At 51.4% G+C, this 16,713-nt stretch overlaps 1 protein-coding gene and 1 pseudogene across 1 annotated transcript; one reads left to right on the forward strand and one right to left on the reverse strand.

Annotated features, from left to right (window-relative positions):
- Positions 1–3,096: 3,096 nt before the first annotated feature.
- Positions 3,097–7,903, forward strand: LOC123067671 (protein NRT1/ PTR FAMILY 5.10-like; annotated as a pseudogene).
- A 134-nt stretch (positions 7,904–8,037) lies between these two features.
- LOC123071582 (3-phosphoinositide-dependent protein kinase 2) lies at positions 8,038–12,285 on the reverse strand. Its single transcript, XM_044495158.1, has 11 exons — positions 11,652–12,285; positions 11,281–11,461; positions 11,094–11,146; positions 10,917–11,018; positions 10,723–10,828; positions 10,555–10,633; positions 9,563–9,728; positions 9,168–9,302; positions 8,931–9,094; positions 8,559–8,781; positions 8,038–8,475 (listed from the first exon to the last, which is right to left on the reverse strand). The coding sequence occupies exons 1-11, from the start codon at positions 11,859–11,861 to the stop codon at positions 8,383–8,385; spliced, it is 1,512 nt and encodes a 503-aa protein (XP_044351093.1). The 5' UTR covers positions 11,862–12,285; the 3' UTR covers positions 8,038–8,382.
- Between the last annotated feature and the right edge of the window lie 4,428 nt (positions 12,286–16,713).

Below are 16,713 nucleotides of genomic sequence, written 5' to 3' on the forward strand. Positions count from 1 at the left end.
GTCATGCAACCACAAGCCGGGAAACATATACAATCTCAAGAGATTCAGCAGCGAGTAGAACAATTATCAAAGAAATAAGCAGTTGGCACATCGCACTATCGGAAAGTTTGAAACACATGCAAAAACCACAGCCATCCCTCTCCAGCCTTCGTCACTCTCAACCAAAAAATTGTTATTACAGCAGTCAGGGAAACAAAGCTGGGATAAAGCTACACTTTGCACTGGCAGAGCAGCTGGGCGGAGCGAGGATGGCATTGGCGGGAGCGGAGGTGGTGGCCGCCGTCGACCACCGCGGCCGCCCGGCCTCGCGGCGCTCCTCCGGCCGGTGGCCGGCCGCGCTCTTCGTCGTCGGTACGCCACGGAGCAAACTCTAGTTTCCTCCTCGGTTGCAGAGAGGTTTTGCGCGCGCGCCGGCCTATACAAGTTGGTGACGGTCGGAATTGAACGCAGGGGTGGAGGTCGCGGAGCGCTTCGCGTTCGCCGGCATCTCCAGCAACCTGATCACCTACCTGACAGGCCCGCTCGGGCAGTCGACGGCGTCGGCCGCAGCGGCCGTCAACGTATGGGCGGGCGTGGCCATGCTGCTGCCGCTGCTCGGCGCCGCCGTGGCCGACTCCTGGATCGGCCGGTACCGCACCATCGTCTACGCCTCCGGCCTCTACATCCCTGTACGTGTAGCCGCGCCTGTACTAGCTTATTCCTAGTGAAGAATTTATCAAAAGAAAATTTGGCCAATCCATTAGAAGACAGTTCATCGCTTTTCTCTGACTGTTTGCAGGGACTAGCCATGCTCACCATCTCGTCGGCGCCACCAGCGGCATGCGCGGGCACGCCGGACTCAACCGAGTGCTCGGCAGGCCCGTCCGCTATCCAAGTGGCCTTCTTCTACCTCTCCCTCTACCTCGTCGCATTCGCCTACGGCGGCCAGAAGCCCTGCGTCCAGGCGTTCAGTGCGGACCAGTTCGACGAGAGTGACCCCTGTTAGGAATAAGCCACGCATGAGTATGTGCTCATGTGTGTGATCTGCATGCATGGATGGATTAGTTAGCTAGCTATGGAGCCGGCGCAGCTGAGTCGCGTGGCAGTTCTGCGTGGAGGAAGAATAGGAAGCAATAGTTGAGGCTTGGTCCTATACGTGTGTATTCAAAGATTCTGGAGACTTGGCTGTTACCCAAGCGTGTGTAGCTAGCCCGTGGAGTACTAATCGGATCAAGCAACCGTGGGCTTGACCATGCATGCGTGTGTGCGTGGGGTTAGTGGGTGTGTGTGTGAGTCTTGTATTTGGCTATATAAGTTGAGTAAATGAATGAGAAAAGCTGCCGTGAGGGCTGGATACACAATGTAGCCGCGGTGGGCATCAAGGAAGTTTCTCTTGGCAAAGCCATTTTGGTCTTCTTCCTTGGTGCATGTGTGTGTCCGTGCGTGTGTAGAGTTCGTCACCATGTGTGAGAGTTGTGAGGAAGAAGAAGGGCGCTGCGGCGAGGAGGCGGCGCCAACAATTGGTATCAGAACTTGGTGTCTTGGGCGTGCTTGCCGTGCCGAAGGCGTGGCAGCGATGGCAGCGCTCGTCGGCGGCTGCGTGATGGAGCTCCGGGCCGTGTGTCAGCCTATGAAGGTGGGCGGCGTTGCGGCTACAATGGCGCGTGGCGGAGGCGGCGGGCGGTGACGTCGTACGTGCGGCGACCGCGGAGGCCGCCGAGGCGCTGCGTGGTGGCGCGGCGGCGCGGCACTGCATGGCGGCATGGAGTCCGCAACGGTGCAGGGCAATGAGCGCGGCGGCGAGCCGGGCGCGACCGGTGCGTGTTATGGGTGCGCACGGGACCGCGTCGGGCGCATTGGGACCGCAGGAGTGGACCTCGTCAAGGCGCTGGACCTGGTTGCGCAGATCGCGTACGTGCGCGGCGGGAGCGCGGGCCGGGAGCGCGGGGACGTGGGGAGTGCGCGCGAAGGGCAAGGCGGTCGCGGAGACGAGGAGGTCGCGAAGGACCTGCGTGGTGGCGCAGCGGTCGCGGCGGCTCGGCGCGACAACCGTGGAGGCGCGTGGCACGGAGCCGGGCGCTCGTGTCGGATGCGTCAGGCGTGTGTATGGGCGCGCGCCGGGCGTGTCAGGCGCGGCGGGACCATGGTGTAGGGTGGCCGTTGGCGAGCGGGGGTGTGCGCGTTGAGCTGGTCCATCGCGGGCTCGCCGCGCCCAAAGGTGTGCGTGCATGTCGGAGGGGGCGCGGGCAGAGCGGGCGCGGCGGGCGCTCGATGTGGGCTGGGACGTGGGTGCGTGCCCGGCGCGTCCCTGGATATAAAACCCCTCGTGTGTGTTGTAATTGCAGTGCCCGGAGTCGAGTTCGAGGTCGAGGGAATCAAGGTCGTTGGTGCGCCAGGAAGAGAAGCTGCGGCGTGTGTCGCCGGAGATGAAGAAGGGCGTTCTCCGTGGCAGTCGACGAGAGGCCGGAGTCCTGTCAGGATGGGCGGCGAGGTCGTGGCTTAGAGGGGAGAATGTTAGGAATAAGCCACGCATGAGTATGTGCTCATGTGTGTGATCTGCATGCATGGATGGATTAGTTAGCTAGCTATGGAGCCGGCGCAGCTGAGTCGCGTGGCAGTTCTGCGTGGAGGAAGAATAGGAAGCAATAGTTGAGGCTTGGTCCTATACGTGTGTATCCAAAGATTCTGGAGACTTGGCTGTTACCCAAGCGTGTGTAGCTAGCCCGTGGAGTACTAATCGGATCAAGCAACCGTGGGCTTGACCATGCATGCGTGTGTGCGTGGGGTTAGTGGGTGTGTGTGAGTCTTGTACTTGGCTATATAAGTTGAGTAAATGAATGAGAAAAGCGGCCGTGAGGGCTGGATACACAATGTAGCCGTGGTGGGCATCTAAGGAAGTTTCTCTTGGCAAAGCCATTTTGGTCTTCTTCCTTGGTGCATGTGTGTGTCCGTGCGTGTGTAGAGTTCGTCACCATGTGTGAGAGTTGTGAGGAAGAAGAAGGGCGCTGCGGCGAGGAGGCGGCGCCAACAACCCCGAGGAGCTCGCCTCCAGGGGCTCCTTCTTCAACTGGTGGTGCTTCGCCACAAGCGGCGGAAACACCATCACCATCTCGGCCTTGAACTACGTCCAGGAGAGCGTAAGCTGGCAGTTCGGGTTCGGGATCCCGTGCGCCGCCATGGCGCTCGCTCTCTCCGTCTTCTTGCTCGGAACCAGGACCTACCGCTTCTACCCACCGGAAAAGAACGGCGTCCTGCTCACGCAGCTCGGTGAACTGCTCGTCGCGAGGGCTAAATCCTGGCACTCGTCATGGTGTTCCAGTTCCATGTAATCAACCTTTTTCCTTCTATCCATCAGAAGTTCAGAACACTTTCAGTTGAGCCAATTTTTCTGAAACTGAATGTTCACTCGCTCGTTTGGCATCCATGCAGATTACCCGATGACGACTCACTCCCCTTGCTGGCTGATGCTCCGTCGGCGTCCAAGGAGAACACCAAAGATTTTCCTCACGAAGCCGCATCGCTGCTCAGACTGTTCCCGATATGGTCGACCTGCCTGATGTACGCCGTCGTCCTGTCGCAGTGGTCGACCCTGTTCACCAAGCAGGCGAGCACGCTGGACAGGAGGATCGGCACCCTGCTCGTACCGGCCGCCGCCATGCAAAACCTGAGCCACGCCGCAGTCCTCATCTTCCTCCCGATCTACGACCGGATCCTCGTCCCGCTCGCTACAAAACGCACAGAGAACCCTCGTGGCATCACCGTCCTGCAGAGGATCGGCGTCGGGCTGGCGATCTCGATCGTCGCGATGGTCGTCGCCGCGCTCGTGGAGACCAAGAGGCTCAGGATCGCAGCCGACCATGGCCTGCTGGACGAGCCTCAAGTTCCCATCCCCATGAGCTTGCTGTGGGTGGTTCCCCAGTTCCTGCTGGCCGGGCTGTCCGGCGTGTTCGCGTTCGTCGGCCTGCAGGAGTTCTTCTACGACCAGGTGCCGGGCTCCCTCCGCAGCCTGGGCATCGCTCTGTGCATGAGCATAGCCGGGGTTGGCTGCTTCATCAGCAGCTTTCTCGTGTACGCCATTGACAGGGTGACCAGCAGCGCCGGGGAGAGCTGGTTCTCCAACAACCTCAACCGGGCGCACCTCGATTACTTCTTCTGGCTCCTGGCTGCGCTCAGTGCCTTGGGCTTCTCTGCTTACCTGCATTTTGCACGGGTTTATGTCGTCAAGAAAAGGAACGATTCAGCTTCAGTACAGTGATGCGATGGTATCTACAGAGCGTTCAGTGCAATTTTCATGGACAATCAGTACAGTGAAGCTTGTCACAGAAAAATACTCCAAAGCTACACCGATGGCGATGGCGTGACCACAGAACAGCTCTGCATTTACAATGGTTTTCCAGAGAAATGGCCACGCTGACCTGATGTAAATATGTGAACATAATGTAGCAGTATGGTGTTCATGTTACACATATACTACATGTTCATGTTAGTGTCGAAAGCGTGCTTGATAATTTTCATGCGAACCAGAGCAGTTATGCTTCGGCTTCGCCAATAGTTAATAGAACAAGCAAAGTCCAATGGTCTATAAATGCCAAATATTTGGCGCTCAACTTCTTCTTTTTGCACATATCAAAAAGAAGAGTAGGGCATTTTGAAGACCGAGCTCCATTAAGGTCTTTATTTTAAAAAATTCAAAATTCAAACTTTTCAGTTTCAAAAATTTCTAAAAATAAATACACATGTATGCAAGGATGTAATGTGTCCGTGTGAAAAACTTCAGGATGAAATACCTTGAATTGCAAGGTGCAAGAAATAACAAAATCATAGGCTTTAAGGATGAACAATATATATGCTTAAAAGCCTCAGTTTTTTTTGTGTAGCTCTCATTTTAATGTATTTCAGCCTGAAATTTGCACACATGTTCATTATGTGTCTAGGTATATGCATAAAAAATTCAGAATTTTTTGAAACGAAAAGGTTTAAATTTTGAAGTTTTCAAATTAAGGCCTCCACGAAGCTCGGTCTCCGTTTGACATTTTTGTGATCTACGCACCTATAAATTTCTATATAATATATAGTACTTGTTTGTACTCCGTGTACACAAAAAAAGCCAATATGTCGATTTCAATTTATTTATTTGACAAATTTGTATTTTTGTGTGCAGCTCATTTGGTAATGCATTTTCTAATGAAAGACGGACATGCAATATATACATCTATACTTACATGCGGGAAATTTTCTTGAAGTTCATGTGTTCGGCAATACTCTGTTCCTTCGCCAGGGAGCGGAGCGGGCGGAGCACCCATCTGGCTGCTCGCCAAAATTGCACTGAGTGCCGCTCCGCTCCGCAGAGGAGTTGGGAGCGGAGAGATTCCGAACGGCCTCGGGCTCCAAAGGCCCCTCTTTCGGTACAAAGTCGTTGTCTCGCAAAAACAAAATGGAAAACCAAATGACAGGACTAGCATCGAATGAGAAGCAAGTCGTACTCACAACTCACACCAACCACGATTTTGTCTCTCGCCCAACATGCTACTCCCTCCGTTCCAAAATAGATGACTCAACTTTGTACTAACTTTAGTATAAAGTTGGGTCATCTATTTTGGAACGGAGGGAGTAATAGATAAACAGAAAATAGTGGCGAAAACTAAGACCTGAGGACGACCAACTCCACCACATGTAGATGCCGAATTGCCCATGGCGCTTCAGGCCATGGCAGCATTGGAGAGCATCTCAGCTCCTGCCCCATTGACCTTTTACCACCACTGTCATCAGTAGTCTATAGTTGCCCTCGGCCTCGGCGTCGGACTCCAAACGGAGGGACGAGCATCGGTAGCCGAGAAAAGACGTGATGGCATCGCCGGGAGCGGAGGCCGTGGCCGCCGTTGACCACCGCGGCCGCCCGGTCTCCCGGCGCTCCTCCGGCCGGTGGCCGGCCGCGCTCTTCGTCATCGGTACGTACAACGATATTACGACACGAGGCAAACCGCAGACGCGTTGCGCGCGCGCGTACGAGCTGGTGACGGCCGAGACTGATTTAACGGTAGCGCAGGGGTGGAGGTCGCGGAGCGGTTCGCGTTCGCCGGCATCTCCGGAAACCTCATCACCTACCTGACCGGCCCGCTCGGGCAGCCGACGGCGGTGGCCGCCGCGGCCGTCAACGCGTGGTCAGGCGTGGCCATGATGCTCCCGCTGCTCGGCGCCGCCCTGGCCGACTCCTGGGTCGGCCGCTACCGCACCATCCTCTACGCCTCCCTGCTATACATCCTGGTAGGCGAATTTCGCTGAGGGATAAAACCCCGTATCTCCAAGAAATCAGTTGGATTTCTCCCTTGAACTTCTCCATGGTTTCCAGGGGCTAGCCATGCTGACCATCTCGTCGGCGGCGCACGCCTCCGAGGGCACGCCACAGGCAGCATCCTTGGCGACGGCGAGCCCGTCCGCGGCCCAGGTGGCCTTCTTCTACGTCTCGCTCTACCTCGTCGCCGTCGCCTACGGCGGGCAGAAGCCGTGCGTGCAGGCGTTCAGCGCCGAGCAGTTCGACGAGAACGATCCCGAGGAGCTCGCCTCCAGGGGCTCCTTCTTCAACTGGTTCTTCTTCGTCACGGACGGCAGCGTCACCATCACCGTTCCGGCCCTGAACTACGTCCAGGACAGCGTGAGCTGGCAGCTCGGGTTCGGGATCCCGGGCGTCGCCATGGCGCTCGCTCTCGCCGTCTTCCTGCTCGGAACCAAGACCTACCGCTTCTACCCTCCGGCGAGGAATGGTGGCCTGCTTGCGCGGCTCGGCGAACCGCTTGTCGCCACGGTTCGATCTTGGCATTCATCATGGCGCACCTCCAAGTAATCAAGTTATTTTTGTTCTCCTGAAATGCTTCGATTCAGTTCATTCTTCTGAGTTCTGAAACTGAACCTTGCTCGATCACTCGGTCCTTTGGCACGCAGATTGTCTGACGACTCACAGCCATTGCTCGAAAGCTCCTCACTGTCACCCAAGGGGGGCACCGACAATGCCGGTTCCCCTCGTGAAGCGGCATCGCTACTTAGATTGTTTCCGATATGGTCGGCATGCCTGATCTACGCCGTCGTCTATGCACAGTGGCCTACTTTCTTCACCAAGCAGGCGAGCACGCTCGACAGGAGAGTAGGCAGCCTGGTGGTGCCAGCCGCTGCCATGCAGAACTTGAGCCATGTCGCGGTCATGATCATCCTGCCGATCTACGACCGGATCCTCGTTCCGCTGGCTAGAAAGCACACGGGGAACCCTCATGGCATCACAATGCTGCAGAGGATCGGCGTCGGGCTGGCGATTTCGATCGTCACGATGATCGTCGCCGCGCTCGTGGAGATGAAGAGGCTTGGGATAGCAGCAGATCATGGCATCCTGGATGAGCCTGATGCTGTTGTTCCTATGAGCTTGCTGTGGGTGGTTCCCCAGTTCCTCCTGGCAGGGTTGACCAGCGTGTTTGCATATGTTGGCCTGCTGGAGTTCTTCTACGACCAGGTGCCGGACTCCCTCCGCAGCCTGGGCATAGCTCTGTGCATGAGCATAGGTGGGGTTGGCTGCTTCATCAGTAGCTTCCTTGTGTACGCCATTGACAGGGTGACCAGCAGCAATGGGGGGAGCTGGTTCTCGAACAATCTCAACAGGGGGCACCTCGATTACTTCTTCTGGCTTCTGGCTTCTGGCTGCCCTCAGTGCCTTGGGCTTCTCTGCTTACCTGCACTTTGCAAAGGCTTATGTCGAAAAGAAAAAGAATTATTCAGTTTTGGTACAATGATGTACAGAACGTTCAGTGTAATAATCATGGCAAGTATCAAAGGAAGTGAAGTTTGCTACTACTGAAAATTGGCAGAAATGATTTGTTGGCATATTATAGGGAAGAGGTATGTTAAATTTGCCTGTTTTTGATATCTATGGTTACCCAGATGATGGTAGCAGAACAGCTCTGCATCACAACATCTTATGGAAATGGCCAAACACATAAAGTAGTAAACTGAGATATGGCCATACTACTCACAACCTCCGCAAAGTAACAGCACACAAACCAAACAGAGGACGCAGGAGAATATAATTAAGCTACGGCAACATTGTTAAGGTGATTCGATGATACAAATACAACAATACAAATCGATCATCTCATGGATTTCTTTTGTTAATTGTTCTGGAGGGCCAACATTTCAATCACTCTGATGCTATCTGCTGCGGCAACTAACAAACAAACAAAACTGCTTAGGGAGGTAGACGGGGGTCATCGATCAACATGCCACAAGTGATTTCCTTCCCAGGCATGCGAGGAGGGCAGGAGCGAGAAACTCCCATGTGTTCCTCAAAGTGAAAAAAGATGGCTAAGGTGTGCTCAGAGTGCTTAACATCACCCGTTTCGGTATCTTGATTTCAATTGAAAATCAGCTCTTTTGGCAGTGCTGGAGGTCTTCAATTGCATTCTTCCATTGCCAGGCACGCTGTTTTGCATCCTCAAATACGAACACCTTTTTTGGCTGTAAGAGAACTCAGTTAGGCGTGATAAAATAGAACGGCTACTAGGATAATACTAAGGAGCAGTAGCAGCAAAGAGGAATACCGTGGAGATCCTAAAATGCGAGGAGTTGGCTACTTGTACATTGAGTTCACTTGGATCATCAGACCAACTAATATTCCCCTTGGTCACCATCTTTGCAGGGTCAACACAGATCAACTGAGGTTTGTTGGTGAGGATTAGCTGGACCTTCTTATTTGATAGCTTATTAATCTTCTTCAGCTTAGATATCAACACTACAGATTCATCTGGCTCCAGGAAATCCTGCCTGCCACATTGTTAAAGCAATATGCACTGACATGAATCACCTCTCACTTGTGGAAAAATTGTGAGCATGTAGTCGACCGTTTCCCCCCGTTTTCATTTTTCTTTTCTCTCCTGTAAGTATAATAAAATGTTGTGATAGTCTGTATTTACCATCTAGAGTCGAAGGAGTCGATGGAAGCTAATTTAGATACATGGGACCGTACTTCAGAAGATGACGCAGCACCATTATTCCCAACAGGGACATTTTGGTTGGCATGTGCACTTCCCATGTGTGACAACCAATCTGAATCTTGATTATCCTCATCCTCATTTGCCTGAATAGGGAGATCATCAGAATGATAAAGAGTAGACTTAAGTGATTACACTGACATATGTAAGATAGCATACATTTGCCTCCACAGCGGGCTTTGGTGCACGCGTCTTCCTTATATTTTTCCAGTCAATACCTCTGAAGAAAGGATGTTTCTTCAAGGAAGCGTAACCATCAGGTCCTGCACCTGGTCGTTTGGTTGGATCAACATCCTGCAGAACGAAGAGTTTAAGCAGGCCCTACTCGTTGGAAATTTGACTTAGAGATCTAAGGATGCAGCTTCTCTTTTGGCTGGAGTGGAGACTATGCAATTTCATTATGTATTTAGAATATTACTGTATCTGATAAACCATGAAATGATCAGAACTAGGATAAGGGTTGTTTTTATGCTAGTAGCATTTTTCTAAGAACCATATATAACTTATGACCAAAAACAAAAAGAATGCAAGAAGTAATCTGTATAATTGTATACCAGCAACTTGTCAATGAGATCTCTTGCTTCATCCGAAAAGAACTCAGGAAATCTGAGATCCCTTGCAATAATTCGCTGGAAAATCAACCACTCACTGGCATCCTTAAATGGCGAAGAGCCAGAAAGCATTTGAAACAACGTGCACCCCAATGCCCACAAGTCATTTCTGTCACGAACATATAGAAACCCATCAGAAAAACGTGTATAAATCACTGCTTGTAATACCACAAAAAAAAACTGTTCTTTAGAAGCTTAACATCTTCACAACTGGCAGCAAACCAGGGTTAGAGATTCATCATGGAAGGTGGTTTTTCTTTGATGCAATGAACTTAAGTTATTCTTTCATAACAGCTAAAGAATGCATCAAGAATCTAATGTCTTCAGTTAAAAGAAGAAGAATCTAATGTCTTCAAAAATAGAATACAACACTTCCCATCTTATGCATACTCAGAAAAGGTGACTTTCTGATACAAATGTTGAACTGACAAGACATACACGATACTATGCTGATGGGACAGACAGATACCAGGAATGCATTTCAGCTAGCACAATTTGTACCGACTGTTATTTTGTGTACTACTCCCTCCATAAACTAATATAAGAGCATTTAGAACACTAAAGTAGTGATGTAAACGCTCTTATATTAGTTTACAGAGGGAGTATCATCTTGAAGTCTTTGATGTTATAACATGAAATTTTCAACTTCTGCTAGTAACCTAAAGTCCAGAAGCATGACAACACTGATAGCTAGGGCAGTCGTCTACAAGATATGTTTTCTGATGCCATTTGTAGCTTCTACCCAAGGTGCCAAGCACGTAGCCAATAAATGCCCAGTGCGATGCTTAATAATGTGATTGAATACATCACTCAGAGTCAAAACATAAAATCACATCAAAGAATGCAGTATTGTACTGTAAATATCACAAAAAATGGAATTATACCAAGAAAGCAAGGTTTATCAAGGGCATCAATGGATGAAGTTATTCACTTACCCAAAAGTTGCTGGGGCAGAGTTCAGGACCTCTGGTGGTACATATGCAGCTGTTCCGACAAATGTGCAGGCCCTCTCATCTGCACGGTAAGTGTAAGGAAAGCAGAACATTAAGAGCTTTACATCACCAAACACTAAGAGAACCCAGCACTGCATATGTTTATCTTACTAGTTGAATTTGGGAGGACTTTGATTGGAGTGTCCACAGTAGGCTTCACGCTACCAAAATCAGCAATCTTGATGTGTCCATCAGAAGTAAGGAGTAAATTTTCTGGCTGGAAGATCAAACAATGTGAGAAAGTCATTGTTGCTGATGGCATTAACTCAAAGACAAACATGAATCTCCGTTACAAATTCACACACCTTCACATCCCGATGAATTAGGCCTACGCTATGCAGATACTCCAGAATGTCAACAATTTCAGCGGCATAAAACCGTGCCTCGTCCTCGGACAGGCGGCCTTTCTGCAAGCAAGACCCGTGCATAAGAAGTAAATACAGAAGAGGAATCAACCACATTGTAAGCAGTTTGATACTAACCTGTACGATTTGGTCGAACAACTCCCCGCCTTCGCAGGACTCCAGTGCCATGTCTGCACAGTGAAAGAAACGGCGTGTTCAGGCAGTGTAAGCATCCAAAATGCAAGTAGCATTTGAGAACTAAACTAAAACTAAGTGTAGCCAGTTGTTAATTAACTAGTGTAATTCAAAGAGAGGCGGTACTGACAGAGGGAGTAGGTGTCCTGGAAGGTGAAGAAGAGCCTGATGACGCCCGGGTGATCGAGCTGGTCGAGCACGATGCGCTCCATCTTGACGTAGGAGATCTTGTTCTCCTTGGTGATGAACTTCTTGTCCATGATCTTGAGCGCGTAGACGTTGCCCGTGTCCTTCTTCCTGGCCCTCACCACCTGCGACCCACCGCACGCAAAAACAGAACAGCCTCAGCATTCAGCAACGGCAACATCAATGCCCACGATCCAGCTCCCCACGCGGCCAAGCCAGGGGGGTAAAAACAAGGGGGGAACCGTCAACTGGTTAATTAAACAAGGACGACGAGTCGACGACACGATCGTGCGCCGCACTAGCAGCGTGCGTCACCTTGGAGTAGGAGCCGACGCCGTAGATCTTGCCGAGCTCGAAGTCGCCGGCGGTGAACTGCTCCTGCGGCGCGCGGAAGGCGATCCCGCCTCCGGCCGCCGTGGGGGATGCCGTGGCCGAGGAGGAAGCGGAGGCGGAGGGGTTGGAGGGCGCGAGGCGCAGCCTGGCGGCGAAGTCCCTCTCCATGTCGTCGTCGCCGCCGACAGCCATTGCGCCGGAGCGATCGGGCGGGGCGGTATCTATAGGCGGCGGGAAAGGGGGATGGGCCCTGGGGTGGCGCGGCGCGGCCTCCGATGGCGGAGGCGGTCAACGGGTGGAACCATCGGATTCGGCTTGGGAGGGCGGGAAAGCGCGGCGCGGCGGGGCGGGCGGTGGGGCAATCGATTGGACTGCGACGGCCGCAGCCTTTCTTTCTCTCTTTCGCGGTGGGGTTGGGGCTGGGGTTGGACGAAGCGGAGGAAAGGAATCGAATCTAGGATGAGAGAGGGAGGGAGGCTGGGCTGCCCACAGTCGAGTCTACAGGATGAGGAGGAAGAGAGAGCTTTCCATGCCCGCCCGTTGCGTTGGTCGTTGCCTTGCCTTGTGAGGAGTCGTGGGTGCGTGGTCGAATCATGGGGATGAATGATGGAGTGAGGGTCTGGGAGAGATGAACCAGACGAACTGCCCTTCTTTTTCTGTTTTTTTTTCTTTTCTCGTGAATAAGTGTGTGTGAGACCAAGGAGGATTATCTGCTTTCACGTGGGCTGCTCACTCGGTTTACCACATTTCCAAATCAAGGAACGGGAAAACTGAAGAATTTATATTTTTCTGAGTGCGCTACGCGTCCGCCGGCTGATATTTTTAAAAAATCGTCCAGGCGCGAGCCGTCTGATTTGACGCAGCGAGCGGCCAAGCGTTACATCCACCACTGCAGCACATGCCTTGTTGCGAAAATTTCCTACAACACACAGACATCTTGTTGCAGAATTTTCAGCAACAGATATCTTGTTGCGGTTTCTTTCTTTTTTGCAACAAACATCTTGCTGTAGATTTTTTTAGCATTTTTCTGCAACAGCCGTTTTGTTACGGAATTGTTATTTTTGCAACAAAGAACTTGTTACAGGATTATATTTCTACAAAATAAAGCCGCTTCGCATCGCGCCGCCAAGATTTGCAACAACACCGTTGTTGTTGAAATAGATGCTTGCACTTGCATTTATGCTGAGGACGTGTGGCACACAATGGAGGCGGCGGACGCACCATGATACGTCTTCGTTGTATCTATAATTTTTGATTGTTTCATGCCAATATTCTACAACTTTCATATATTTTTGACATTTTTTTATATTATTTTTGGGACTAATATATTGATCCAGTGCCCAGTGCCAGTTCATGTTTGTTGCATGTTTTTTGTTTCGCAGAATATCCATACAAAACGAAGTCCAAACGCGATAAAATTTTACAGAGATTTATTTTGCAATATATGTGATTTTTCTGCAACAAATATGTGATTTTTCTTCAATATATGTGATTTTGTTGTGGGTTTTTTTTTCAACAAAGGACTTGTTGCGAAATTATATTTCTATAAAATGAAGCCGCGTCGCATCACAGTAGCCGTGCGCCGCCAAGATTTGCAACAACACCGTTGTTGTTGAATAGATGCTTGCAATTGCCTTTATGCTGAGGACGCATGGCACACAACGGAGGCGGCGGACACACCGCAATTATCAGCCAGCTGAGGGCAATCATTTTCTTTTTTTAGCGGAACTCCATTGTCCCTGGGAATTTATATGCTTTCATTCCTAGGCCTGGGGTTGTCCCGGGTCTATTTCTGCCCACCAAGGGCAACTCCAACGCATGACCCCAAATAGTCGGCCCAACACGCGGGAGCAAACGGGTGAGGGAGTCCTGGATTAAGGGGTCCTCGGACAGCCGGACTATGTAACATGGACAGGACTGATGGGCCGTGAAGATACAAGACCGAAGACTCTCTCTCGTGTCCAGATGGGACTCTCCTTGGCGTGGAAGGAGCTTGGCGACCGGATATGAAGATTCCTTTCTCTGTAACCGACTTTGTACAACCCTAGTCCCCCTCCGGTGTCTATATAAACCAGAGGGTTTAGTCCATAGAGGCAATCATAATCATACATGCTAGACTTCTAGGGTTTTAGCCATTACAATCTCGTGGTAGATAATTCTTGTAATACTCATATTCATCAAGATCTATCAAGCAGGAAGTAGGGTATTACCTCTGTAGAGAGGGCCTGAACCTGGGTAAACATCGTGTCCCCGCCTCCTGTTATCATCAACCTTAGACACACAGTTCGGGACCCCCTACCCGAGATCCTTCGGTTTTGACACCGACATTGGTGCTTTCATTGAGAGTTCCGTTGCATCGTCACCAAAAGGTTTTGATGGCTCCATCGATCATCTACAATAATGCAGTCCAGGGGGAGGTTTTCCTCCCGGGACAGATCTTCGTATTCGGCGGCTTCGCACTGCGGGCCAACTCGCTTGGCCATCTAGAGCAGATCGACGGCCACGCCCCTGGCCAACAGGTCAGGTTTGGAAGCTTGAATTACGTTGCCGATATCCGCGGAGACTTTATCTTCAACAAATTCGAGCCCATGGTAGCCGCTCCCTGCCACCACGATCAACATGATCTAAATCTATCATCGGACTGTGCACAGGAGATAGCGCCTGTAACTGCTCTGGCCCTAGATCTGGAGCAGATTGCGCCGTCCGAGGATGGGAAACTCAACCCCACCGCGGAAGCCGCGGACTCAGCGGCGGTAGAGCCGCACACAGATCCAACCTCAAGCGGGGCCTGTGTCACCGGAACCTCGGATTCGTCTTCGGCCATAGGTTCTGAACCGCGTGCATCCGCGCCATCGAACCTGATCAGGCGCCGATCGTTGAGTTCATCTCCGCGGACATCTTCCGGCACTCACCTTTAGGCGATGTGCTAAACTCATTAAAAGCCATCTCCTTATCAGGGGACTCTCAGTCGAACTATATTCGGTTTGGATTGAAGGCGGGTGACGGAGAATTCCGCTTCCCACCCACCACCCACTTCATAGCCACTATCGAAGACTTAACTGCCATGCTCCATTATGATTCTGAAGACATCGACGGTATGGACGACAATGCCGGAGAGGAGCAGGCACAAAAACCACCGCTTACAGGGCGCTAGAAAGCCACCTCCTCGTATCACGTATACATAGTGGATACACCCAAAGAGAACAACTACGACAATGAAAAGGATCCAATCGAGGATAAGCCTCCTGAGATACAGCCGAAGCGCCGACGTCAGCGGCACTGCTCTAAGCCACGCCGCGGAAAGGACAGCAATACCGGCACAGAAGAAAACAATACTCTCGATGATGCCGAAGACCATGAAGACCCCGTTAAGCCAACTTCCGAACAGGACGAATGGGAAGATGGGCGAGTTAGCCCTGTTGAACAGTCCATGAACGAAGACTCAGAGGACAGTAATTATCTTCCGCTCTTTGAGGACGAGGTGAGCCTCGACAACGAGGATTTTATCATGCTTGAGGAACCTCTCAAGCCGGAGCGCTTTAAGCGTCAGCTAATAGCCACTGCAAGGAGCCTGAAAAAGAAGCAGGAGCAGCTTCAAGCTGATTAAGATCTGCTCAACGATAGATGGACTGATGTCCTAGCAGCCGAAGAATACGGCCTCGGGCGCCCAACCAAAAGTTACCCAAAACGCAAATTGTTACCCCAATACGATGATGAGGCGCTGGGGCCCGTCCTACCAGCGCGTAATGCGGCTGACTAACCATCATGTGGCTGAGACAAAGCGGCAATTCAAGCCGATCACCAGCCCGCACTACTTCACTGTAAAAACAAAGACACAATAGCTTGAGGATACACATATGACCTGCGGCATGACCTAGAAAATAGAGCAGGTCAGACCAGATCGATCTATGGATCGCGGGGGTGTGCCCCGATGCGCGATGATGGCCATCCGGCCAGACGTGACAAACATCACCACGCCCAGGCCGAAAACCGCAGACAAGTTCCATCTGAGCTATGTTGTGACTTGGCCCGATATAGAGGTGCCGCACACCCCCTTTGCTTCAATGATGAAGTAATGGAACATGAATTCCCGAAAGGGTTTAAACCCGTGAACAATGAATCATATGATGGGACAACAGACCCTGCGGTATGGATTGAGGATTTTCTCCTCCATATTCATATGGCCCGCGTAGATGATCTTCACGCCATCAAATACCTCCCGCTAAAACTCAAGGGGCCTGCTCGGCACTGGTTGAATAATTTTCCCAAAAACTCAATTGGCAGCTGGGAAGACTTGGAAGACGCCTTCTGCGACAACTTCCAGGGCACATATGTCTGACCTCCGGATGCTGACGACTTAAGTCACATAGTTCAACAGCCCGGAGAGTCAGCCAGGAAATTCTGGACTAGGTTCTTAACTAAAAAGAACCAGATCGTCAACTGTCCGAATGCAGAAGCCCTAGCGGCCTTTAAACATAGCATCCATGACGAATGGCTCGCCCGACACCTCGCCAAGAAAAGCCGAAATCCATGGCAGCCCTCACGACGCTTATGGCCCGCTTCTGCACGAGCGAGGATAGCTGGCTAGGCCGTAGCAATAACACTACAAGTGAACCTGGCACTTATGAAGCCAAAAATAACAACGGCAAGCCCCGACACAATAGACACAAGCGACAAAACAATGGTGACAGCACCGAGGACATAGCGGTTAACACCGGATTTAGTGGCTGTAGGTCCGGTCAGCGGAAGAAGCCATATAAAAGAAACAATCCGAGCCCGTCTAGCTTGGACCGCATACTCGATCTTCCATGTCAAATCCATGGCACTCCTGATAAACCAGCCAATCATACCAACAGAGAATGTTGGGTTTTTAAATAGGCCGGCAAGTTAAATGCCGATAAGAAGGAGAAGGGGTCGCAAAGCGAGGACGATGACGAGGAGCCCTGGCCACCGAACACAGGGAGACAAAAGAAGTCACCCCCCCCCCCAAGTTAAAATTGTGAACATGATATACGCTACCCATATCCCCATGATTGAGTGCAAG

This window comes from Triticum aestivum, chromosome 3B, assembly GCF_018294505.1.
Source record: "Triticum aestivum cultivar Chinese Spring chromosome 3B, IWGSC CS RefSeq v2.1, whole genome shotgun sequence".
Classification (NCBI taxonomy): domain Eukaryota; kingdom Viridiplantae; phylum Streptophyta; class Magnoliopsida; order Poales; family Poaceae; genus Triticum; species Triticum aestivum.

Excerpts from the sequence above, each read along its gene's own strand:
- LOC123071582 (XM_044495158.1), bottom strand. The coding sequence starts at position 11,861 with ATGGCTGTCGGCGGCGACGACGACATGGAGAGGGACTTCGCCGCCAGG. Across the intron at positions 11,462-11,651 it reads GCGTCGGCTCCTACTCCAAG|GTGGTGAGGGCCAGGAAGAA; the intron begins GTGACGCACGCT and ends GGTGGGTCGCAG. Across the intron at positions 11,147-11,280 it reads CCAGGACACCTACTCCCTCT|ACATGGCACTGGAGTCCTGC; the intron begins GTCAGTACCGCC and ends TTCACTGTGCAG.